General features: G+C 46.5%; 1 protein-coding gene and 1 pseudogene across 1 annotated transcript; both read right to left on the reverse strand.

Annotated features, from left to right (window-relative positions):
- Positions 1 to 3,757: 3,757 nt before the first annotated feature.
- Positions 3,758 to 12,251, reverse strand: LOC109693959 (pyrethroid hydrolase Ces2e-like). Its single transcript, XM_020175581.2, has 12 exons — positions 12,140 to 12,251; positions 9,991 to 10,195; positions 8,786 to 8,927; positions 8,037 to 8,170; positions 7,701 to 7,959; positions 7,200 to 7,298; positions 6,804 to 6,944; positions 6,613 to 6,693; positions 6,235 to 6,379; positions 5,711 to 5,848; positions 5,153 to 5,225; positions 3,758 to 4,731 (listed from the first exon to the last, which is right to left on the reverse strand). The coding sequence occupies exons 1-12, from the start codon at positions 12,213 to 12,215 to the stop codon at positions 4,545 to 4,547; spliced, it is 1,680 nt and encodes a 559-aa protein (XP_020031170.1). The 5' UTR covers positions 12,216 to 12,251; the 3' UTR covers positions 3,758 to 4,544.
- Positions 12,252 to 15,669: 3,418 nt separating this feature from the next.
- Positions 15,670 to 21,804, reverse strand: LOC109694177 (cocaine esterase-like; annotated as a pseudogene).
- Positions 21,805 to 26,611: the final 4,807 nt, after the last annotated feature.

The raw sequence follows: 26,611 nt of genomic DNA on the forward strand, positions 1-26,611 counted from the left end.
TTCTTTCTGGTTTTTTTTCATGCAAATATAAGACTCTAAGTTATTTCATAAAACCTTTTATAAGTAACCAAAAAAAAAATAAAGAGGAAGTATTAAGAATATGGCTTTAATAGTAAAAGGTTAATGGAAAAAATACTTTTGGATAAAAAAAGGATATTGTAAAAAAAGTTTTGTCCTGAAGAATTGTCTCAAAACAGAAAAAGAAAGGATAAGGACAGGCTCCTCCAGAGTAGACTGTCATTAAAGATGGAGCTTATAGATGCTTACGTAAGTGATTAAGGTAACTAAAATCTAAGAGTTACATTAAAGGTTTTGTAAGGTCAAAATTTAATGTACTGATGTTAAACTAAAACTTAATTCTCTAAGCTCATAACAATAAGGCTGTCTTAAAAATATTGTTCTGTTCTTGATAATACTTACCAAAAAACCCCCAAAACCTGTCTTAAAGGAAAGGCTTTTGTTTTATCAAGATAACTGTCAGGGAGTTTTGGTGTTACAGGTTGAGCCAAGAATTTACCAAGAAAATCAAGTAGGAAAACAAGAGTTTATTAAGACGCAAAAGACAATAGGCAGCTGAGCACAGGAAGTGCTGCTGCATTGATTATGAGGATGAAACAAATTTATTTATGTAAAAAAAAATAAAAGCAAAACAAAAGTATTCCCTCCAGGTAAGATAAAGAAGAAATACTCAAAAAGGAACACTGAACTGGAGGTCTTGAGACCTCAAGATTTTATTGGAGTCAATAAAGTGGAGGTAATTATTTAAAACAAACAAACAAACTGGGTTATGTGTCATTAACCCTCAGACACTGGGTCCTTCCACATGTCAGGCGGAGGGAATTCTTGGCCTGGGATGGTTAGATAGGGCCTGTTAGTTTTGGGGCGCTCCATTGACTATAGGTCAGCAGAACCCTGCTGGATGTCATGAGCCATCTGTTAATGTCAGCCATCAGGTTTCCTAACTTCACACTTAGTCTTCATGAATATTTACTTGTGTTCTCTGCTGACTTTTTTTCAGGGTTTTGACTACTGAGGTAACTGAGTCACAACAAAATAAAAGTTTACTTATAGTCAGTTTATGTCAAGTCTTCTAGATGACCTCATAATTGTGGTTAAACAACTATCGTCTTGTGTGATTCTAATGCAATTAGTACCTTATATGTGTCTATGACTAGGCTATTTTGGGTCATTGACACAGCCCCCTCAATTGATGGGAAATCTAAGGTTTTACTCCAAGGGTAACAGCTAAATTAATATGTATGTATAACGTCTATAGATCTGTGATTCTGTTGCTAGCTTCTGTATATTAAATATATTTGTGTTTTCCAAGTATATCAAGACTTCTAAAATACAAAGTTTAGATAAATACTGTATCAAGCTGGTGCCCTTCAAATTAAAACTTAATACCAGCCTTTTACAGGTTTTGGTATACGTGTTCCTAACTATAACAAGAAAAAAATTAATGGTGCTGATAAAATGCTGCCAATCATAATTATTATTTAACAATGAAAATACCTAGACTGTTTTGTTAGTTGCTAAATTGCCCATCAGAATTTTAACCATGGCTATTTTAAGTTTTTATCATTATAGTTCTGATCCTTCTGAAGCATTTACAATCGAGTCCATAAAATAAATGACTCTAACAAGTACTCATCTGTCAACCAAGTTAGCTTTCTAAATACCTACTTTTGTTGGATTTTGTTTTGTATTGTCGTTGTCTAGAAGCCCATTGCCTAAGACAATTCCTTCTAAGCCTCTTTGTAGCTTAAATTTGGCCAACAGGGTCGAGTTGGCACTGACTCCCACCTGACCTGCTTGTTACTCCCCCACAACGTGGGACACCCAGGAGAAAGCGAATCCTCACAAGAAGGGTCGAGAATGGCCAGTCAAAAAAATCTTCAGAGAAGACTGCTCAGAGACAAACAGTTTGGAGACAAGGGGGGAATGCTGTCAAAGTTCAAATGGAGCCACTTGTGTCAGACCTCTCAAAAGTAATCAAAGCCAAGAGGTTAAAGAAATGGTTCTTTAACCACCGATTCTCACAAATGTAAAGTTATTTTGGAAGATGGTTTTCTTAATTTCCTTAAAAAGTTAAATGTATACTTGTCACATGACTCAGCACTTCACTCTCAGGTCTTCAGCAAAAAGAAGTGAAATCAGGTATCCGTGCAAAGTCAGGTCTGAAAATGCTCCTGGCAGTTTTATTAATAATAGTAAAAAAATGGAAATTGCTCAGATCTGTGTCAACCTGCGAGTGGTTAAGTGTGGTGTGGGCATACGTGAAATGACAACGAGCAATAAAATGACTGTTGAATCGCAAAAGCATTACATGAAGTGACAGAGCCAGTCACAAATGATTCTGTTTATATGAAACTCTAGAAAAGGAAAACTAGACAGCGAGTGGGTGTTTGCCAGAGAGCAGGGTTCAGGGCAATGATTAACTGTAAATGGGCATGAGGGAACGTTTTGGAGTTAAACATTCTAATACTTGTAGGACTGGTTACATGTCTCATACTTTTACTCAAATTTGCCAAACTATACAAGTAAATTTAATTGCACATAAATCATTCCACAATAGCCTAGCGCTGCTGGCTCATGACTGTAATCCTAGCTACTTGGAAAGCTGAGATTGGGAGGATCATGGGTTGAGGCCAGTTGGAGCAAATAGTTTGAGAGACCACCATCTCCAAAATAATCAGAGAAAATTAGACTGGTGATGTGGCTTTAGTGGTAGAGTGCCTGCTTTGAAGCATGAAGACCTGAGTTCAAACCCGAGTCCCACCACAAAAAAAATGATTCCAAAAAAATTATAAATATAGTTATTATAAAACTCTTAAAAATTACTAAAAGTCTAAGAGGTGCCCTGGGAACCCCTGGGGAACTGTCCTGTGCATCCACAGATCTGAAACCCACATGGGGACATTCACAGCAGGAGCTCAGTGAAGCTCTCAGGATGCAGTGGAAGTATTAGGCACCAGTCCTGTGCACTCAAAGGTCTCTTGCCTCTGCACAGCTCCTGAGCCCAGGCTTCATGTTTGCTATCTCGTGTCCAGAGTAGGCAATGCAAGAATCTTCTTATTTTAATCCAAAGATCGTGAGGCCCCTGAGGTTGGGTTTAAATGCGTATAAAAGAAGAGGGATTTATTTTAAGAAAACTGGTATTACTCCCCACTCCCCCACCCCGCTAGAGGTAAAGTACAGAGGAGTCCAAGGTCTGTGTGTCTTTTAATGACACACAGAGTATGCTGGGGAGGAAACCAGCATAATTTGAGCATAATTTGGCACCTTGAGAAAAAACAAGTTTTTTTGGGGTGTTGGTGGTGGTGATGGTACTGATGGTGAGAAAGTTCATAGACAATAATGAGGAGAGAAGGAAAATAAATCACAGGGGCCCTCATGGAAAATGGGAAAGCTCTGGGGTCGGGAGTTGCAAGCGGAATTGTGAAAGGCAGTATAAACCTCCTTGAATGAAGACACTGTCAGGGAGTCAGGGGACAGGGATCTCTGCTTCTAGATATGTTTGGACCTTCTAATACCCCAATACCATGTTCAAAAAAGATCTCATAGATAACCCTTTTCAAAGATGTGTTATGGTCATGTAAGGGTGGCCCTCACGATGTCTGCAGACCGAAGAACACACTTTAAGAGAAAGGACACTGGGGAATACTCCTGGCTCTTCTGGATATCTGATCCCCCCACCTCCCCACCAGCTGTCCCAGGGATCCGGGGCCAATGGACATGCCAGGTTCTGCTTTTCACAAAAATGGAGGCAATAGATGAGTGGGTTTATTTATTTATTTATTGAGACAAAGTCTTGAAATGTATTTCAGTGGCTTGAACTTGTGATCTCCTGCCTCAGGTATAAAGGTGTGCACCATCATGCCCAGGGGATGAGTTTATTTACACATTAATGATCAACAATGATAAATGGCATTTAATATAAGGCATCATAGGTGGGAACAGGGACTTCCACATTTTCATTAGGTTGTAGCCTTAGTGACTGAGATTTGGGGGCTTCTGACTGTTATGGTCTAAAAGTTTGTGTCCCCAAAAATCATTTGTTGAAACCCATTCTCTGATGTGATGGTATTGGGGATGTGGTTTGGGGAGGGCGATGGAATTAGTACCCAAATAAAAGAGGCTCAAGAGAACTTATTTGCCCCTTCTGCCACATGAAGACACAGTGAGATGATGTCATCTATGAACCAGAGAACAAGCCCTCAGCAGACACGGCATGTAGTGACACCCTGATTCTGGACTTCCCAGCTTCTAAAACTGAGACCAATAAATTACTGTTGTGAGAGGTGGTTACCTGACTCATTCACTTTATGATAAAGCTTTTAAAAAATAAGATAACTTCTAAAAGTCTAAAAAGTGTTCCCTTTGTGTTCCTAGGGCATCCTGTGCATCTGTAAAACTGCAAACCATACCTGGTATGTTGGCAGCAGTATCATAAGCCAGCTAGCTTAAAATACTTTTGTTACAGAAGCCAGGAGAGACTAAGACACTGCACTTAAGCCCAGTCTCTTTTCAGACACAGTCTGCTACAGCTCTGTATGCTTCTTCTTAGCCTCCTTGAGCTCCTGGATCTTCTGGGGCAGAGTCTTAGTCCAGAACTGCAGCTTGGAGACCTTCAGGGCCCGGCCCACAGTGGGCTGTATGTTCAGTTGCAGGTATTGCTCTTCTTGGTTGAACATGGGCCAGTGGGGCAGGTCCTTACTGTTTGGGTTCCTATGGACACACCCTCCCAGCAAGGAGAGAGTGTGGTCACTCTGAGCCCTTCTGAGCACAGACCTGATCCTCTGATCTGAGTCAGGTCAAGCAGCCAAGTAGTCTAGGGAGTGTGGGGAACGAAGAGGAGGTTTCCTGATATAGGAAATCAAGGACCTCCCACTGCTGTCAGCTCTACTGGAGGCATAGTCACCTGGCCTATTTTGTCCCTCCCTCTCAGAGGCAGGCTCTAATGGTACCATAGCACTGTGGCCCACTCACCAGGTGGTAGATGACCAGCACACACAAAGGGCCCCATGTCTGAGTGGGTCCTGGGATTGGGGAGGGGTCTTTCATGTATGTAAGGACCCATGTATGCTCAAGGAGAGTGCTGGATGGGCCCCCACCCTGTGGAGGTGTGTGTGTGGGGGGTGTCTCTCACCCATTCCGAGCAAAGTTGGCCCAGTACTTCATCATCCTCCTGCTTAGCAGCTCCTCCTCCTCAGTGAGGTCAACTACACAGAGGAGAAGGTCAAGGTGTTGGTCACCCCATCTGGCTTCCCTGTCATATTCCACCCTCATCATCCAGCTGTAGCTTAACCTCAGATCCTAGACCTAGTCCCTTTTCCTCCCCTACCACCCAGGGCCAGGCCCTCCCCTTGCCCAACCTGCCCTTACTCATTCCAGCCTCTAGCTGATCCACCCTGAGCTCATCCCGGCCCAGAATCCCCTTCTTCCCTCTGACTCTGGGAAGTCATGTAGGAACAATCATGGCTTTGAATCACTCCACTCTGCACTCTTACCTGACACCATGGCAGGAGTGGGGACAGGTGGTGGAAATAGGTAGTAGAAATAGGTGGTGGAAACAGGTGCTGCCTTTTGAGCTATAAGATGGTGCACACCTGATCCTGTCCCCTCTCTGAGTCTCAGTTTTCTCATCTGATGAGGATAATAGCCTCTAAGGGCTCATCCCAGCACCTGGAGGTTGAGGCGGACTCACCCTTGCTGCCGCAGAAGGAGGATCCGAAGACAAAGAGAATCTCATCACCATGGTCAGCCTTCACGTGGGGTGGCTTGATGTCTTTAATGAAGTTGGCCCGATGCTGGAACTCGTAGAAGTAGACAGGGCCATGGGAACCTGGTTGTATGGACAGGTTGGGACATGGTGCCTCTCATACATTGCTCTTCTTGACAAGATAGCTAGGTCCAAACCTGGCTGGTTTGGGTGGAAGCCCAGGCTGGAGCAGGCCCAGTGGGAAGGATCTTAGTTAAATTATGGTCTTGGACTTCCTAGTGGTGTGGTCTTGAACAACTCACTGACTGTCACTAACTCAGTTTCCTCTTTTGTAAAATAAGGGTGATGTCAGTATCTTAGACTAGTCATAGCATTTACTGAGATGAGGACCATTAAGTGTCTGACAGTGGGATCTCTATGAGGATATGGGTAGGGACCTGGCAAACATTGGGACCCACAGTTCTGAGCTATCCCCTAGCAAGTGAGGCCCTAGTTACAGATGTACTCACGCTGAAAATTTGCTACTTGAAGCGCAGGTACCACGAAGATGGCATCTCCCATTATCTCCAAATACTGGACTAGGAGAGTCTGGGGGTCCTCTGTGTCCCCCATGTATTCTTCCATCAATAGGTCACCACATTCAGGAGGCAACATCTAGCCCAAGTAGATCAGGGAGATTCAGGTTAGGTGGGCTCTTGGGCAATAGTCTCAGGATAGGGAGATGGGGCCTTGGATGGAACAAGGTATATATAGAAAAGGCCAAGTTCTGGGTGACCCCACCTCCTACAAACACAAGAAGAGTTCAGTCTTTGTTCCTGAGGTTCACTACATGGGCAGGATATCTGGGGGTACCCTCTCCACTGTTTGCAGTCTCCCAGGATCCTCACCAACTGTACTGATGTGTGCTGCAGAATATCCTGCATTGTCTTCCTGTCTATTTGCTTCTGGGTGTCATCGGTGCCCAGGCCCTAAGTGGCAGTATGAAAGTCTTAATTGATGAACTTGGAGCTACATACCCTTAACACTACCCCCGCCCCCGATGGCTTCCCAAGCACTGGGGTGCAGAGATGGACCTCACTCTGGGTAGAAGCCAGCCAAATTCATGATTGTTGACACCAATAATGCTGGGGACAGGTTGAAAATCAGCTGAGGCCAGTAGTTCTTGGGGGTGCCTGGGCAGAAAGGACCCATCCACCACACCAGGGATGATCTTGAAGGCCTAAGGGGATATTCAAGGTTAAGTTCTGATTTTCTTTGGATAACTTACATCTGTTCTTGGCTCATCCTCAAATGCCCACCCTAAAAGGGCCCATATCTGGTTGCATATGGCCTAAAATATCAGTTCATATCCAGTACTAACAGACAGCATGGCACAGAGATGAGGTAACTGTCTCTAAGACGTTGAAGGCCACCAAGCCTCTTGCCCCACATTCTACAGCTCCTCATCCTCCACACCCACACCTTTCAACCTGACCTTGGTAATAGCCAGCATTTCCTCTTCACTCTTGCCTCGCAAACAGTCCACCAGGGCCTCTGAGTCCATCTGCTCACAGGCAGACAGGTTGGCCACTGTCTGTAAAGCAACAAGACAGGGAATGCCTCATCTTCCAGGCATAGGGAAGGTTTTATCGAGACTGCAGCTGGGTTTAGGTGTTCTCTAAATCTCACAGGATTCAGTGTGTGGATTACTGTAGGTGTGAAGTTGTTCCAACTTCTCTGATGTGAGGAGGCCCCAGCCAGAGGGGCCACCCCACCTGCTTACATGGTTCTGCCCATGGTGGGGGCTCCAGGGTGCAGCCTTGCTGGCCACAGAATACACAGCCTCTGTGAGGCAGCGGAGTGTGGAACAGTTCCCAGGATGGAGGCAGTTCCCAAAGCAACTCCATGGTCCTTGTCCCCAGTAAACAAACAGAACCAGTGGCTCTGAGGGTGAGGAGTGAGGCAGAGCTGGGCTGGGGTGGTTGAGGGCACTCACTGCGTAGACCACCTCAGAGGAGTTGGAGATGAGGCCAGGCACTAGGGCCACCCCACTCTCCATGATGGCACCGTGAAAGAGTCCTTGGGACATGGGGGACACGACATGTGAGGACACACTTGTGCCACCTGCAGACTCGCCAAAAATGGTGACACGGTCAGGATTGCCTCCGAAGTGGGCGATATTCTGTTGGACCCAGTGCAGGGCGGCCACTTGATCGAGGTAGCCCCAGTTGCCAGTGGCGTGCTGGTCTCCAGTGCTGAGAAATGGCAGAGACAAGTGTCACAGGGCTGACCTGGCCCTTAGTCCTCATAGCCCAACCCAGCCCTAGATCACCTGAAGAAGCCCAGGACACCGAGGCGGTACTGGATAATGACCACCACCACGTCTTCAAAGGCTGCCAGCATGGATCCATCATACAAAGAAGCCATGCCTATAACCAGTGCACCTCCATGGATCCACACCATCACCTGAGGAAATCAAGACTGATGATGTCATTTGTTCTGTCCCAGCCCAAGCCACACCTGGGCTGTCCTCTAAATTATCCTCACTTTGACTCAGTGAAGCTGCCTTCATGACAAACCTCAGCAGGTGTCATGAATTGCACCATGGCTGAAGGATTCAAATTTAGTTAGGAAGACCAGGCGTGCCATACTTTGGAGTCTGCTCCATGTATCAAAGTTTGATCCATTAGTTCTAGAACCCCACTAAGGTAGAAAGAAAATTTTGTCTTTCTGATAGTTCCTTGTGACATTAGTCAAGTATTCTACTTTCTTATTGGCTCAAGAGATAACCAATGACTGGGGTCTTTTGTTGCCTAAAATTACAGCCACTGGGTAAGTGATCTGGTCTCCTACGCACAAATTAATTTAATTGGAGTCCTCAGTATACCCCACAGCCATAATCTCTGACCTGTGGGATCCATCAGGGCTCTGTATCTCCATACCCATGGGTTAACTGCCCACCATGGGTGAGAAGGCTTTCATGGATCTGCTAGTGAGAGACCACCTGCAGGTCTTTTCTTTTCTAATTGTCTTGCAGAAATTAGGGGTCCCACCCCAAGGAGACCATGACCTAGCACTCACAGGCAGGTTGGAGCCCTCATGGGCATGGGCAGGTGAGTAGATGCTGAGGTAGAGGCAATCCTCAGACACAGGGATGGCAGGCAGGGTCAGATTCAACAAGGTCATAGCCAGTTCATTCATTTTGTCAGCATTTTGCAGACACCTGGTGACAATGGCAGTTATTTTTGTTTGTTTTTGGTTTTTGATTTTTTTTTCTCAGACAGGGTCTCACTATGTAGTCCAGGCTGGTCTCAAAAATCACAATCGTCCTACCTCAGTCTTCAGAGTGCTGGTGTTACAGGTGTTCACCATCAGACCCAGACTAACAATGGCAGTTATCCTGGGAACTGTGCAGTGTTTAAAACCAGATGGTGGATCTGGATTTGCTCCCAGAAATCCAGCTCCCCACTGCCCTTGCTGCCCTGGCTACACATGATCCTTCTCTAAAGTCCCTTCCCACTAGGGATAAACCAAGGTTTTGGAAAGTGGGGATGGAGCCAGACTTCCAAGGAGGCCTCAAGATTGTTGAGGGCCTTGGATCCCATTCCTCCTGGGGCTGGGAAATTGTGACTTCTAGTAGTCCCTCATTGGCTGCAGGTGTTGACATTCACCACTTCTCTCTGTCTCCATTCAGTCTTAAAATAGAGGAGCTGCCTCAACACAGGCACTACATGAATGAATGAAGATTACTTTCCCACATACCAAGTCCAGATTCTCAGGGAACCTCAACCCTCTTACATAGTCTCCAGTTGGAAGCACATAAATCTGATCCTTGGTCAGTGGCACCAGGTGTCTGGTGCCCTGTAGGTTGGCACAGACTGGGTTGTGGGTTCCCCAAGCAGCCACCATTGCTGCCCTCCTCAGGGACCTGCAGTATATACTGCTGGAGCCAGGAGATCTTACATGTTCATGAAGCCAACCTGAACCTCACCCAGAGACACCTCCCCTGACGGCAGAGAGTACTTGGCATAACCCGAATCAGGGCCTAAGTATGTCTGTGCTTCTTCCTCAGCACCCAAAGTTAACATTGCCCAGGTGCTAAGCCCCGAGATAGGGCTTCCACCCTCGGAACCTTAGCACATTCATTGGAAAAATGCATGTGGGAATGTCTCAAAAGCAGAGAGAAAACTGTCTATGGAGTTCAGATGGAAGAACTACTCAGCCTGGCCCAGAGCACCTGCCCCCTCACTAAGGCCTGAAGTTCTGTGGGCCCTGGGAGAGCTTACATGGCTGGGTGGGAGGTCCCATCCCTCACACCACTCCAAGGTGCAGCAGGCTCAGGGGGCGCAAACCGCAGTGGTCCTAGAGGTGGCTTGGCAAAGGGAATTCCCAGGAAGGTGTGGACCCCCACATCGGTGCCCTTCACGTGGACGAGGCTGCCCCGCACCTGCCCTGTGAGAGTGGTCCTGATGGGGCTGGCTGAGTCCTGGCCTGTGGGTGGAGAGAAGCACATGAGAGCTGGGCCTGCCCAGTGAGATGTCATGCACGCTGTGAGTGTTGCTGCCTCCCTGCTACTCCATGTCTGCCCGTGTCAAGAGACTGGTCTGCAAACACTGGCTTCTCATGGTTCCTCCTTTCACACTGCCCTGCCCACACCACTGGCTACTTAATTCTATTTACATGAAAAGCAAAATTTTATTTCACTAACAGGATCAGCAGATTGGTGTCCATGGCTGAGGTTGGTGGATGTGTTTTGGGGCAAGGGGAAAGGAGGTGCTGAAATCTGTGAATGCACTAAACACCACTGAAGTGCATACTGTGCTTAAGGCCCAAAGGAATTTGATGGTTCTTCTGAAGAAGCCAGGACTGGGTGGTACAGACAGAGGTGGGGCCCACCACCTATGCCAATTACAGTTGTCTCTCCACGTCAGTGAGTTCAGTATCTCTGTATTCAATTAATCTTGCATAATGAAAATATTCAGAAAAAATTCCTGCATCTGTAGTGATCATACATGATGAGAACTTCTCCTTCTGCAGCCTAAGCCACAACTGGTTTCACCCCTTGCAGAACAAAACCCACTGTTCCTTATCTCCCGCCACCTTCCTTTGCCCTCCGCTAGACCTTGCTTCAGCAGCTGGTCTCATCCCTTGCAGATCAAAGCCCACTGTCCCTTATCTCCCACCACCTCTCTTTGCCTGTCCCTAGCCCTTGCTTTCTCCCAAATGCTACTTAAGTCCAGACCCGCTGAGAGAAGCTGCTGTGCCATTTTCTCTCGGCCAGCCAGCCTGCTTATTAAACTTCTGGACATGAGAGACCTCTGGTGAGCCTCTTTTGTGTGCGGTATGCGGCATTTTCCTAACAATACGCAGTATTTTTTCTTATTTTTGTTCACTAAACAATGTAGTATAACAACTATTTATATAGCATTCACATTGTACTAGGCATTAGAAGTAGTTTAGAGGTTTTCCAAAGTATACAAGCTTAGGTTATACATAAATACTAGGCCATTTATATAAGAGACTTGAGTACAGATTTGGGTACACACTGGAGGGACTCCGGATCCAATCCCTATGTATTCTTTCTGAATGTGGGTGCAAGCCCATATCCTATTTTAAAATGGAGTCATCAGTGAAGTGTTGCCTGGAAAGCCCTGCTGACTTCCCAGTTCTTGGTGAATAGCAGGTAAGGTAGGGAGTCCAGCAGGGGTTCTGGGTGGGGGATTCTTAGGGCAGATTACATTGGGGAAGGGCTGGGGAAGATATCATCGGGGCCCACACCAAGGGGACTTAGCGGAGAGTGAGGTCAAGGGTTGCACATACATTCTGGGCATGGAGCCCTGAGAGCATGAACTTCTGATAAGAGCCTGGAGACTACGTGGCACGCAAAGGGCACATTCCCCTTGCCCTGGAAGCCAAGCTATGCCTTTGCCCCAAGTTTGGGTTCTTTTCACACTAAGAACCCAAATGGCCTCTCCATTCAGCTTTGGGTTGTGGTTCTGGAGGATGCAGTATCCCCCACAGCCAGTAAACTTGCCCGGGGTCCCTTTTGGAGGTGTTTTTCTGGCTGAGGGAGTGTCCCAATCAGAGACAAATGTCACTGTGAAAGTATTATTAATATTATTTGCTGTCTACAAACACAGGAGGAAAAGTTTCCAAATCCTGCCCCTACCCTAGGTTATTGACCTGCCCTTCTGTCTCTTCACAATCTTCCTTACTCAGCTGCTTATTCAGTGATGTGTCCTCAGGCAGGCCTGACCAAGTTAGTTTTAGGGACCCACCCTGTGCCATTGGACAGGTTCTCACGCTCAAATTTGTTATCACAACCAGTTCCTTCCTTCCTGAAGCCCTCCCACTCCCAGTCTCAGTCTGTGCCTCTGCACAGTGTGGCAGATCTGACCCTGGTCCCCTCCCTGTCCTCCCCTGCAGGAGTCTCACCTTGGACATGGAGGAGGAGAAGCAGAAGCCCACAGGCCACAGTTCTCAGCCACATAGGAAGTTGTTCCAGCCGCATGGTTGACTCGCCGCACTGTGTCTGCAGTGTTTCACTGACAGGCAACTGATGATCAGAGCCTCACCCTGACTGGAGTTTGGACAGGGAAGGGGTAGGAACAGTGCCAGGTGGGTGCTGCAGGGGAGTGGCACTGAGCAGGCAGCGGTCACAGGAAATCAGTGGCCAGCAGGCAGAGCATGGCTGCCACTCCTCTTCCCATGTCCCCTTCAGCTCCTCCAAAGTTACTGTGTGGCTTCTGCTGCCCTCACAGTTACCAGGAAGCCCCTCCACAGACCTAGGGTCACTGGATTAGTCACAGTCTCTGCAGCCTTAGTCCTGATCACTAGACTATTGGGAGTGGAAAGAGAGAGCAGAAGGCTATAATTGGAGAAACTAGAAGGGCTTTTCTGACGAGGTGCTTGCTCAGGATCCCACAGATGGACAAAGGCTTCCACCTTTAGTGAGTGAAGGGAACTGTTTGAACAAGTGCCCTTTGCTGTGCCCTTCTTCAAAGTAACTGTGACTTTCATCTGGAGAGCTCCTTCTGGTTTTCAGGAGGCATGGTTTACTCATCTCTTTCATCAGTCTCTAATCTCTCTCTTTCTCTCTTTTTTTTGTGGTAGTAGGGTTTGAATTCAGGGCCTACACCTTTAGCCACTCTACCAGTCCTTTTTTGTGAGAGTTTTTTCAAGTAGGGTCTTGTGAACTACTTGCCTGGGCTGACTTTGAACCATGATCCTCCTAATCTCTGCCTCCTGAGTAGCTAGGATTATAGGCATGAGACATTGGCACCCAACCCTAATTTCTTATGGTCCACAATCTGAGGGCCCTTCCTAGCTCAGCATAGGCTCCCCCTTTTTTTTTGGTGGGACTGGGGTTTGAACTCAGGGCTTCACTCTTGCAAAGCAGGCACTCTATCCCTTGAAACACACCTTCAGTCTATTTTGCCCTGGTTATTTTGGAGATGGGATCTTACCAACTATCTGCCCAGGCTTGCCTGTCACCTCAATCTTATGGATCTCAGCTTCCCAAGTAGCTTGGATTACAAGCGTGAGCCACCACGTTGGGCTTGGCCCTTCTTTTGAAACACACATGCAACTCTGGCACATCTTCAGGTCCCCCATCACACCCTGTCCAAGATCCAGTGCCTAGAAACTTATCCAGAGGAATAATATGAAATGAGAGTCTGTTAGTTCTGGTACTAGGAAACAGGTAGTGAACTCCTAGGCCTTTGGTGTATCATGGGAGGCAGGTGTGGATGGAGGGCAGCCAGATTTACTTCCAAGAGGAAAAGGCATGAAACTCAACCTCAGACAGCATATAGTGCTCCCTGAAAAGCAACTTCGACCTTTGTGTTCTAGCCCCCTACTGGCACTAAGTGCCCAGTAGTGTGGGGCCCCTCTCAGAGCCATTGTGGGAGTAGCCACATTTACCTGGGCCTGAGTAGCCAGCATGCTGGACCACTGCTCCTTGACCTCCACACAGTCAGCAAGGCTGGTTGTGGTTCTCCCATCCAATGCACTCTGGTCCAAGCCATTTCCCAGCCCCTGCCTGGACAGATTCTTTCTCTGCCCTTAAGTCTCCTGACTAATTAATGGCTGGGCTGTGAGGTCTGAGAGATCCCAGTTCCTCCCATCTCAGGGTCATCTTACAAGCTCCTTTATGTTAACTGGACAACAACAGGGCTTCTTCCTAATTCCTAATTCTGAGGCTGCTGTCCATCTCTTCTGGGGAAGGTCCCCATGTGACCTGCCACTTCTGCTTCATTGTTCAGAGGACTTGGCATTGGTCATGGCCAAGATTGTAGTAAAAATGTGGAATGAATAAGTCCCAGAAGCATATAAAGAGAGAAGGAGGGAGGGAGAGAGGGGGAGGGAAGAAGAAAAAGAAGAAGAGAGAGAGAGAGAGCATCACTGTGGGGGTGGGGGTGGAAGCAGAGGTCAAATGTCTAGGGAAACATTGCAATGACACAATCATTCAATAAAATCAGATTTAAGCCCCTTAAGGCCAAGTGCTGGTGAGGAAATGGAGCAACTTGGCACCCTCATATATGGCTGGGCAGGGGCGGGGGGAATGCAAAATGATCTAGTCATTTTGGAAGACAGTTTAACATTTTCCTTAAAAGTTCAACACACACTTGTCACATGACTCAGCAATTCCACCCCCTGATCTTTACTCCTCCCAAATGAAAGCAGGTATCCACACAAAGTCATGTCTGAATATATCCATAGCAGTTTTATTAACAGTTATTTATAGCATATTGAAGACAGGGTTAACTATAGCAACAGAAAACAATTAGACGGTTGCTTTGAAGAAAGGTAAAGGCAGTGATTGACTATAAAGGGAAGTCTTTGGAGTGAAAGAAACTTTCTAAAATTCCATACCTTATACATTTACTGTGAGTTATTAAACTGTACATCTAAAGGAGATTGATGTAATTGCATGTCAATTATTCCACACTGAGTGCACAAGGTCCCTTTAGAAGGTAGGGCTGTTGGGCGATAATTTAGTCTTGAGGTTTTTGCTTTTGGCAAGGATTAATGCAGTTCTTAAGGCCCCAGGAGTAAAGATTACAATAAAGCAAGGCCACCCATGTGTTTGCCTCTGCTGCACTTGGTCATTTTATTTCTCTGCCATGTTATAAGGCAGTCCAGTGGGCCTTCACGAATGTCCTAACAGATGGCAGTACCTAATCTTGGACCCAAGCATTAAAAACTGTGAGCTAAAAGAAACTCTCTGTTCACAAGTGCCATCTTCAGATAATTTGTCATAGCAAAGAAGATGTATTAACAGTGCTCTTATAAGTTAGGTCTGGAGGAGCTTGTTTGACCCTTCTGTGATGTGGCAGAGCAAGTCCTCACTAGACACCAAATAAACTGGCACCTTGATCCCAGGATTTTCCAGTCTTAGAACAGAGAGGAATAAATTTTTATTGGGTATAAGCCATCTAGCTTATGATATTTTTATCCCAGTAGCCAGAATGGACCAAGACACTGGGGCTTCTGGCACCCAGGTTTCTATTGGCTCCTTAAGAGACTATGACAATTTGGGGAATTGCTGAGAGGTGGACGAGTGGTTCAGTCACCCAGGATTGGGAAATACTCCTCAGAGGACCTTACTAAGAGTGGAGGTCTTGGGAAGTCAGAGGTGAGGAAAGAAAGGGTATGAGAAGGTGAGGAGTGGAAGGTGACGTGGTTTAGTGGAGTGTGGAGGAAGGTGGGCGTTCACTGGGGCTTATCCATCCACAGCTCCTGGGTGAATTTACTAATGTGCAGTAAGACAGAGCCAAGCAGGGTTGGCAATCAATGAACATCATGCAGAGATGTTCATAAGTGTTGGCTGAATGCACGAATGAAGAGGGGATAAATAGCTATGTGAATGTTGGGAGTCAACCCTGGCTCCTTATTGGGCTTATGGGTATCACAGGCTGACCCCACCTGCACTCAAGCCCACCCCCACTCATCAGCACAGTCTGCTACAGTTTTGTGTGCTTCTTCTCAGCACCCATGAGCTCCTGTATCTCTTGAGGCAAGATCTTGGTCCAGATCTTCAGCTTGGAGGCCTTCAGGGCCTGGCCTATGGTAGGCTGGATGTCCAGCTGCAGGTACTGCTCATCCCAGTTGAACACAGGCCAGTGGGGCAGGTCCTCACTGTTGGAGTTCCTCCCAGCAGGGCATGTGGGATCACTTTGAACCCAGACCAGATACACTGATCTGAGTCAGGTCATGAAGACAAGTAGGCCGGAGGGTGTGGGGGAGAAAGCAGAGGTTTCCTGATACAGGAAAGCAAGGACCCCTTCACTGGTGTTGGTTCCTCATGGGGCACAGACACCTTGACTGTTTTGTCCCTTCTTCTCCCTTCCTTTCCCTTCTTCTCCCTTCCTCTGATGGTACCCATAGCACTGAGGCCACTCACAGAGATGTCCAGTGACCAGCACACACAAAAGGCTGCATTCTGAATGGGTCCTGGGGTTTTAGAAGGGGCTATCATGTGACTAAGGACCCATGCATGCTCAAGGCCACTGCAGACAAGGGAAGTAGGTGTGTCTTCTCACCCATTGCGAGCAAAGTTGGCCCAGTACTTCATCATCGTCCTGCTCAGCAGCTCCTCCTCCTCAGTGAGGTCAACTGCACAGAGGAGAACAAAGGTCCAGGCCTTGGCCACACATGTCACTGCCCAGTCATGCTCTACCCTCATCATCTAGCTGTAGCCTAACCCTAGACCCCAGGCCAGATCCCTTTACTTCTTTCTCTACCTAGGACCAGACCCTCTCCTTGCCCAACCTGCCTTTACTAATCATGGCCTCCAGCTGCATCTGTCCTGAGCTCATTCTGGCCCAGAGGCCCCTTTCTCTCTGACCCTCGGAAGTCATTTAGGAACAATCATGCCTTTGAACCAACCCCCTCTGCATCCATACCTGACACTATGGTGGGTGGAGACATATGAAAGGAGCACAGTTGGAAAGAAGCTTGGATTGTAACCCCAGTGCTATCTTTGAGCTATAAGATGGTGCTCACCTTATTCTGTCTTCTCTGAGAGCCTCAGTTTCCTCATCTGGACAGTGAGGACAATCAACACTCAGTGACCCAGCCCTGGGGAATGTGGAAGATTCACCTTTGTTGTCTCCCAGAAAGGATCTGAAGACAAAGAGAATTTCATCACCATGGTCAGCCTTCACATAGGGGGGCTTGATGTCCTTGAAGAAGCTGGGCTGATGCTGGAACTCGTAGAAGTAGACAGGGGCGTGGGAACCTGGAGGCATGGGACTTGGTGGTCTCTCACCTGGAGCTGTCCTTCTTTACCCTTGGTGATGAGTTTGCTCATCACCAAGCTGGTTGGACTCTGGGGTGGGGAGTCTTGGCTGGAGCAGGCCCAGTGGGAAGGCCTTGGTTCAGTCACGGCCTTGGGCTTCCAAGCTGTGTGGCCTTGGAAAAGTCACTTAGTACCATTAAATCAATTTCCTCTTTTGTAAAATGGGGTGATGTCTGTCCCTGAGACTAGTCATAGGATTTACTGACAGCACAGACTACAGCTCTGAGCAGCCCGCAGGCCAGGTGGGCCTCTGTTTCAGATGTATTCACGCTGAAAGTGTGCTACTTGCAATGTAGGCATCACGATGATGATGTCCTCCATCATCTCTTGGAACTGGGCTTGGATGATCTGGGGGTCCTCAGTGTCCCCCATGTACTCCTCCATCAGCAGGTCACCATACTCAGCAGGCAACATCTAGCCCAGAGAAGAGTCAGGGAAAGTCAGGTTAGGTGGGCTTCAGGGCAGCAGCCTCAGGGTGGGGAAATGGGGCCTGGGATTAGACAAGGAATAGGAGGAAAGGGCCAAGCTCTGTTACCATGCCCACAAACATAAGCATAGGTCAGCCTGTGTTTCTGAGGGTCACTGCATAGGCGGGATATCTGGGGTGCCCTTTCCATTGTTGCAGTCTCCCAGGATCTCACCATCTGTGCTGACCTTCTCTGCAGGGCAGCCTGTATCATTTCTCTGTCCATTTTCTTCTGGGAATCATAGGTGGGCATGCTCTGTATTGTAAGGGGAAAATTTGTGTTGTGTGGATTGGTCAGGAAGTACAGAAGAGGTATCTCAGACACTAAGGAGCTTGAAGCTTGGTCTCACCGAGGGGATGATCCAACCGTACTCATCATTGTTGACACCAATGATGCTGGCAACAGGTTGGAAGTCAGCAGAGACCAGCAGCTCCTGGGGGTGCCTGGGCAGGAAGACCCCATCCACTAGGCCAGGGATGATCTTGAATGCCTGAAGGGACATTCAGTGTCAAAGAGAAAGGCCAGGTCCTCGACAAATCCGATGCCAGATGAGTGCCTTCCACTCTTGTGCATCTTATCTGGGGTGGATTCTTGCATCCACTCCAGAACCTATAATTAGCTCCACAAATCCTGGTCTCCATTTCTCATCTTGGATTCCAGGACATAAAGATGTAGTGAAGAAGTAACTCTTGAAGAGTTTGAAGGGCACCCAAGACTCCTGTCCCACTGTCTATAGCAACTGGTTCTCCATATCTACAACATTTAATCTGACCTTGGTAATAGCCAGCATTTCCTCTTCACTCTTGCCTCGCAGGAGTGCCTCTGAGTCTGTCTGCTCACAGGTAGACAGGTTGGCCACCATCTGTAAAGCAACAGGCAGGGGCTGTCTCATCTTGCATAGGCTCCAGCTCCCCAAATCTCAAAGGATACAGTGTGGGGTTTACCACAGATGTGAAATTGTTCCAACTTCCCCGACGTGCAGAGGCCCCAGCCAGAGGGGCCACCCCACCTTCTTACATGGCTCTGCTCATGATGGAGTCCCCAGGGTTCAGCCTTGCTGGCTACAGAACACACTCAGCCTCTGTGAGGCAATGGGGTGTGGAGCAATTCCCAGGACGGAGACAGTTCCCAAAGCAACTCCATGGTCCTTGTTCCCAGTGAACAGAACCAGAGGGTCTGAGGGTGAGGGCAAGGCAGTGGGTCTGGATTGGGGTGGTTGAGGTCACTCACTGTGTAGACCACCTCAGAAGAGCTGGAGATGAGGTCTGGCACCAGTGCCACCCCACTCTCCATAATGGCACCATGGAAGAGTCCTTGGGACATGGGGGACAGAACATGTGAGGACACACTAGTGCCACCTGCAGACTCGCCAAAAATGGTCACGCGGTCAGGGTTGCCTCCGAAGTGGGCAATATTCTGCTGGATCCAGCATAGGGCGGCCACTTGATCAAGGTAGCCCCAGTTGCCAGTAGCATGCTGGTCTCCAGTGCTAAGTGTCAGGGACAGGAATCACAGGGCTGTTCTTGGTTCTGCTCAGCCCCATGCCCAGGCCAGCCCTAGGCTCACCTGAAGAAGCCTGGGACGCCCAGACAGTACTGGATAGTGACCACCACCACGTCTTCAAAGGCTGCCAGGATGGATCCATCATACAAGGAAGCCATGCCTATAACCAGTGCACCTCCATGGATCCATCACCTGGGGAAATCAAGGCAGATGCCATGTGGCTCCCACATGGCCTAAACCGCTCCTTAGACTAAACACCACTTTGGTTCCATGTATTTCACATAGACTGAAACTTAACCAAACCTACTGAACACTGGTCGTGGTTGAAGGACCCAGTTCAATGAGGAACAAGGCCTCAGGGAGTCAAGGCATGACTCCAATACTCCCAGAACCTTCTGTGGGGAAACAAAAGGGATGTCTCTCTGATTGTCTTACATAAAAATCATTCAAAAGTGTTCTTCAATCTCATCTGCTCAGAGACAATTGTCTAGAGTTTTTGGTGACCTTAAAGTGTAGCTTTTGGGCACCTGATAGATCTGAGCAGGATTTGGTAGATGGATCAGATAATAGTGAGACTTCTTATCAGGGTCCACACTGCAATGGGGCAGAAGCTGATCTTGGCTCTTCTAATTTTTTTTTGGTGGTACTGGGTTTGAACTCAGAGCTTTACACTTTCTAGAAAGGTGTGCTACCACTTGAGCCCCTCCACCAGCCCTTTTTTGTGTTGGGTATTTTTGAGACAGGGTCACACAAAGTATTCGCCTGGGCTGGCTTTAATCTGTGTTCCTCTTGATCTCTGCCTCCTGAGAAGCTAGGATTATAGGCATGAGCCACTGGTGCCCAGCCTACTTTTCTTATAGAAATAATGTTCTCCCACCCAAGCTGACCATGGCCTAGTACTCACAGGCAGGTTGGAGCCCTTGTGGGCACGGGCAGGTGTGTAGATGTTGAGATACAGGCAGTCCTCAGACATGGGGAAGGGAGGCACAACTTCAGTGCCTGTGTTTTCATGGCAGCAATGTCCTGCAGACATCTGGTGGCCAATCAAGGCCAGACAGTCAATCCAGTGGCTAACATTGGAACTAGACACTTGGCCCACATTAGGTAACATTTCCTGGATACCCTGGTCATGCATGATCATTCTCTAAAGTTCTCCAGGTGCAGGCCACAGTATCTGGGGAAGATATGAGGGACTCCTGATTTCCAGGGAAGTCTCAGGGTTGTTGGGACCTTGGGCCCCATTCCTCTTGAGTTGGGAAATCATGACTCTTACGAGTCTATGGGAAAAATTTTCTTCAGGGGTTGACATTCACCACTTCTCCCTGACCCCATCAGGCCTAGAATAAGAGAGCTGCTACCAAACAGGTGTTGCTTGAATGAATGGAGGTCAGTTTTTTCCTTCCTTCCTTCCTTCCTTCCTTCCTTCCTTCCTTCCTTCCTTCCTTCCTTCCTTCCTTTCTCTCTCTCTCTCTCTCTCTCCTTCCTTTAATTACATTTTATTTTACGTTAACCTGAATCCCACCAAAAAAACTTTGTCCACTGGGAGATTTCTTTTTGTCTCCGTCCTTCAAGAACCACTTCAAAATGCAGGTATGCCATCTAGCTGATGTCATATTTCTTATCCAATATAAAAGTGTGGAAAGAGCCAGGTGTTGTGGCTAATGCTTGTAATCCCAGCACTTGGGAGGCTGAAGCCTGGGTTACATGGTAAGAACTTGTTGAGAGAGAGAGAGTGAGAGGCAGAGAGAGGAGAAGAAGAAGAAGAAGAAGAAGAAGAAGAAGAAGAAGAAGAAGAAGAAGAAGAAGGAGGAGGAGGAGGAGGAGGAGGAGGAGGAGGAGGAGGAGGAGGAGGAGGAGGAGGAGGAGGGGGAGGGGGAGGGGGAGGAGGAGGAGGAGGAGGAGGGGGAGGGGGAGGAGGAGGAGGAGGAGGAGGAGGAGGAGGGAGGGAGAGCAGAAGGAAAGGGAGGAAGGCTGGAGGTCAGTTTCTCATAGGTTAGTGGCACTTCCTTGTCCTAAGTCTAGACTTTCAGACTTCAACACTCCCTCAGAGTCTCCAGTGGGAGGCACATAAACTTGATCCTTGGCCAATGGCATCTGGTTTTATGGATTGGCACAGTGACTGTGGAGGGTGGGTTCCCCAAGGAGCCATCATGGATGCTCTCTACTCAGGGACCTGCAGTATCTGCTGCTGGAATCAGGGATTCTTATAGGTTCATACAGCCAACCTGAACCACTCCCTGAGACATCTCCCCCTGGTGGCAGAGAACACTGGGAATAAATGGAATTAGGGCCCAAGTATGTCTCTGCTCCTCCTTCAGCACGCAGAGCTGACACTGTCCAGGTACCAAGCTTTGAGCTAGAGTCTGGCAAAGTGTCTCCACCCTCTGAACTTTAGCACATTCATTGGAAAAATGCATGTGGAATCCTCCCAATGCAGAGGGAAAACTGTCTGTGGGTTTCCGATGGAAGAACCAATAGGCCTGGCCCAGAGCTCAGAGGGCCCCACCACAAACCCTGAAGTTCCCTGGGCCCTGGGAGAGCTTACATGGCTGGGTGGGATATCACATCCCTCACACCACTCCAAGGTGCAGCAGGCTCAGGGAGTGCAAACTGCAGAGGTCCTAGAGGTGGCTTGGCAAAGGGAATTCCCAGGAAGGTGTGGACCCCCACATCGGTGCCCTTCATGTGGACAAGGCTGCCCCACACCTGCCCTGTGTGAGTGGTCCTGATGGGGCTGGTGGATTCCTGACCTGTGGGTGGACAGAAGCACATGAGAGTTGGGTCTGCCCAATCAGGTGGTGCCTACACTGTGGGTGTTGCTGCCTCATTGTCACCTTCAGCTCAGCCTGGCAAGGAACTCTGATTTACAGGGTGAATGGCTTCACCACTTTCTGTGTCATCCTATCTGCTCCCCCAGCCCCCTGCCCCAGTCTCATGTTTCTGTTCAAGTGACATGGCCAGAATTAGCTTATTTATAGACAAGAGTACATGTTGGTCAGTATGTAGCACTGAGGATGGGGACTACATTGAGAGGGAAGGAGAATTGATTTGCTGATCTCTGTGGATAACCTAAAACCATTGAGGTGTACCATTAAATGGGTGGTTTTATGGTATGCTAATTATATGTCAAAGATGTATTTTTTTTAAAAGGAAACATAGCTACTAATTTCCAAATTATGGACCTTATTTGAATTTTACTTTCTAAAAGATCCTGTATAAGTATCTCTATGAAATAATTTAAAATAAGAACATTTCCCTGAATCTGGATGTGGTGGTACACACTTGTTATCCTAGCAATGGGGAGGCAGAAGCAGGAGGATTGCAAGTTTGAGGCCAGACTGGGCTACATAGCAACAACCTGTCTCAACCTCTCTCCCTCACAAAAAAAGAACTTTTTTTTTGTCTTGGCAGTACTGAGGATTGAACTCAGGGCCTCATGGTTGCTAGGCAGGTGCTCTACCACTTGAGCCACACCCTCAGCCCGCCAAAAAAACTTTTTGATTGCAGTGAGAACTTACAGTGTTGTGGAAATTAATCCATCAGTCTATCTATCATCTATCATCTATAATGGTATGTATGTATGTATGCATCTATCATGTATGTATCTATCTATCAACTTATTTCTCTTTGTTCAGTAGGACATGATGAAAAATTTACCAGTGATGTGATGGCTGGGGTATCCTTCAAGTAATGGTGCAAAGGGGGAGATTCCAAGATGGCAGCTAGAGGGAGGAAGCAGAAAGCATGCCTCCTATAGCAAAATCTTGGAGAGACTCTGGAGACACACCTTGCTGGCAAAACCACCGAGAAGAGACAAAACTTTGACCCCTCCACACCTCCAGCTGGCACAGAGCATCTCCACTTCATGTTAAACGGAGAAACCAGGAGGGCCCCCAGGCCGCCAGTCACCCCCCACCCAGATGGCAAGGGAAGACATGGACAAGGTGAGCTTAGCGGTACCGCGGTACTCCCACAGACAACCCTGGGCCAGAGCAGCATAACCCCCTGGACAGACTGACCACCACCCGGGGAAAAAAGAAAAACTGAGTAATAAGCAATAAGAACAATAAAGATACACGGGAAAGAGGGTGGGGCGCACTGAGTGCTGAAGATTGGGGGAAGGGAATCCTTCCCGGGACTGTAAATAAACAAGCCAGGTGGGCCGGAGAAGCTCTGGTGGGAGCGGGGGCATGCGCCCATCAACCAGGAGCCAGAAAGCTTGTGAGAGTGGCGGAGGGAGGAAAACTCCACAGGAGAGGAGGGAAGACCCACTTCTCACGTGAGCTGTAAACAAACATGGCGGCTGGCAGGAGCAGCAGCACTGCCCAGTAATCATGAGCGGGAAAGCTTGTAAAAGTGGCAGTGGGAGGAAAACTGCACAGGAGAGGGGGGAAGACCCACTTCCCATGTGAGCTGTAAACAAACACGCAGGCCTGAGAAAGTGGGTGCCGTGTCACCTCTCCCAGTGTGCTTGGAAAGGGGAAAGCTTGTAGCAGAGGCTCGTGCACAGGAGAACTCTGAGTAAACAAAGCCTGCAGGGCCAGGTGAGTGCTAAGCTCACCCCTGAGATCTGCATAAATAAAGCCTCCAGCAACAGCAGGCTGACAGCAGTGGGCAGGCAAGCCACAGCTGCAGATACCATTCTCAGAACTGTCTCCAGACTCTTTTTTTTTTCTCTCTCCCTACCTTTGATGAGAAAACAACCGAACTATACCTGCATGCTGAAAAACTTACTGAAACTGTTTTGCATTTGAACTTGAGACACTTTGTGGGGTTTTTTTTTGGTGCAGTTTTGTTCTACTTTATGTTTCCCCTTTGATAAGACAACTACAGAAAACATCTGAAGCACATCTCCAGGATTGGAGGCTGAGACAGACACCAAAATTATTAAGACTGAAACTTCATTGCATTTGAACTAGGAGGTTTTTTTTTTCTATTTTTGATTTTGTTTTATTTTATATATATATATATATATATATATATATATTTCATTTACTTATTTTTTATTTTTATTCTTATCTTTACTCTTTTTATTTTTTATTTTCAATCTTCTAACTGTCTCTCTAAGGCCTGTTCAGCTTACGGTTGATTAGCACACTGACTCTCCCTATTTATATCTTTGAAACTTTTTTGTTTGATTCTTTGTTTTGTTTTTTCCTACTTCTCTGTTTATTTGTTTTTCCCTTTTTCTTTAACTTCTTTGCTTTCCATCTCCTCTCACTCTTCCATTCTAAATATCACCATTGTTATTATCATAACCTAGAAAATACTTAATTGCACACAGTACAGGGACAGTAACAACACCAAAGGCAATGATGGGAAGAAAGAAAAAACAGGGAAACCAGTTTCCCCACAGCAAAAAGTTAGTACAGGAAACAGAGGGGAATGAAGAAAACAGATACTCAGATCCAGACTCCAAAAAAATGAAGATAAACTATGCCAAAGAACCCAATGAAGCCCATAAGAATAATTTAAAAGAAGACATACTACAAGTACTCAATGAGAATTTTACAGAGATGATACTGGATATGGTCAAACAAAATGTACAGGAGACACTCAAGAAATTCCAAGACAACAAAAATAGAGAATTTGAAAAAGCAAAAGAAGAAATAAAGGAAACCATAGAAGCACTGTATAAACACCAAAGTGAAAGAGAGAACACAATGAATAAATGGATAAATGAACTCAGGACAAAAATAGACAACAATAAAGAAGAAAACTGCCAGGATATGGAAAACCTCAGAAAAATGAACGAAACAGAACTGCAAAACAAAACGGAAGGCCAATCCAGCAGAATAGAACAAACAGAAGACAGAATCTCAGAACTTGAAGATGAAATGGTAATTAAAGGAAAAACTGAAGAACTATTAATTAAACAACTCAAGACCTGTGAAAAGAAAATGCAAGAACTCACTGACTCCATCAAAAGACCAAACTTGAGAATCATGGGCATCGAAGAAGGAGAAGAGGTGCAAGCGAAGGGAATGCGTAATATATTCAACAAAATAATAACGGAAAATTTCCCAAATCTAGAGAAAGATATTCCCATACAAATGCAAGAGGCCTCCAGGACACGAAACAGACCAGATCAAAATAGAACTACTCCACGACATATCATCATTAAAACAACAAGTTCAGAAACTAAGGAAAGAATATTGAAGGCTGTAAGAGAGAAAAAACAAGTAACATACAAAGGTAAACCCATCAAAATCACAGCAGACTTCTCAACAGAAACATTAAAAGCAAGAAGAGCGTGGGGTGAGATCTTCCGGGCACTGAATGAAAATAACTTCAACCCCAGGATACTCTACCCAGCAAAGCTATCATTCAAAATAGATGGAGCAATAAAAGTCTTCCATGATAAGCAGAAACTAAAACAATATGTGACCACAAAGCCACCATTACAAAAGATTCTGCAAGGGATCCTGCACACAGAAAGTGACACCCAACTTAACCATGAAAAGGCAGGCAGCACCAAACCACAGAATAAGAAAAAGCAAGACAGTAGAGAGTAACATCAAGTTAGGTACACACAATCAAACCTTCAAACAACTAAGACAACTAAATGGCAGGAATCACCACATACCTATCAGTACTAACGCTTAATGTTAATGGACTTAATTCACCCATCAAAAGACACCGTTTGACAAAATGGATTAAAAAAGAAGGTCCAACAATTTGTTGCTTACAGGAGACTCATCTCACTGACAGAAATAAGCATATGCTTAGGATGAAAGGCTGGAAGAAGATTTACCAAGCCAATGGCCCCCGAAAACAAGCAGGAGTAGCAATACTTATCTCTGACAAAGTAGACTTCAAACCTACATTGATCAAACGAGATAAAGAAGGACATTCCATACTAATAAAAGGGGAAATAGACCAAAAGGAAATAATAATCATCAACCTGTATGCACCCAATGTCAACGCACCCAATTTCATCACACATACCCTGAAAGACCTAAAAGCATATATTAACGCCAACACAGTGGTTGTGGGAGACTTTAGTACCCCATATCATCAATAGATAGGTCATCCAAACAAAAAACCAATAAAGAAATCCAAGATCTAAAATATACAAAAAATCAAATGGACCTAGTTGATGTCTACAGAACATTTCATCCAAATTCTGCACAATATACATTTTTCTCAGCAGCCCTTGGAACCTTTTCCAAAATAGATCATATCCTAGGACACAAAGCAAGCCTCAGCAAACATAAGAAAATAGAAATTATACCGTGCATACTATCTGATCACAATGCAGTAAAAGTAGAACTCAACAACAAAAGTAAAGACAAAAAACATGCAAAGAGCTGGAAACTAAATAACTCAATACTTACTGAAGAATGGATCATCGATGAACTAAAAGAGGAAATTAAAAAGTTCCTGGAACTTAATGAAAATGAAAACACAACATACCGGAACCTATGGGACACAGCTAAGGCAGTCCTGCAATGAACGTTTATAGCCATGAGTGCATATATTAAAAAGACTGAAAAATCCCAAATCAATGACCTAATGATACATCTCAAACTCCTAGAAAAACAAGAATAAGCAAATCCTAAAACAAATAGAAGGAGTGAAATAATAAAAATAAGAGCTGAAATCAACGAAATAGAAACCAAAAAAAAACAAAGA

Source organism: Castor canadensis, chromosome 15, assembly GCF_047511655.1.
Source record: "Castor canadensis chromosome 15, mCasCan1.hap1v2, whole genome shotgun sequence".
Taxonomy (NCBI): domain Eukaryota; kingdom Metazoa; phylum Chordata; class Mammalia; order Rodentia; family Castoridae; genus Castor; species Castor canadensis.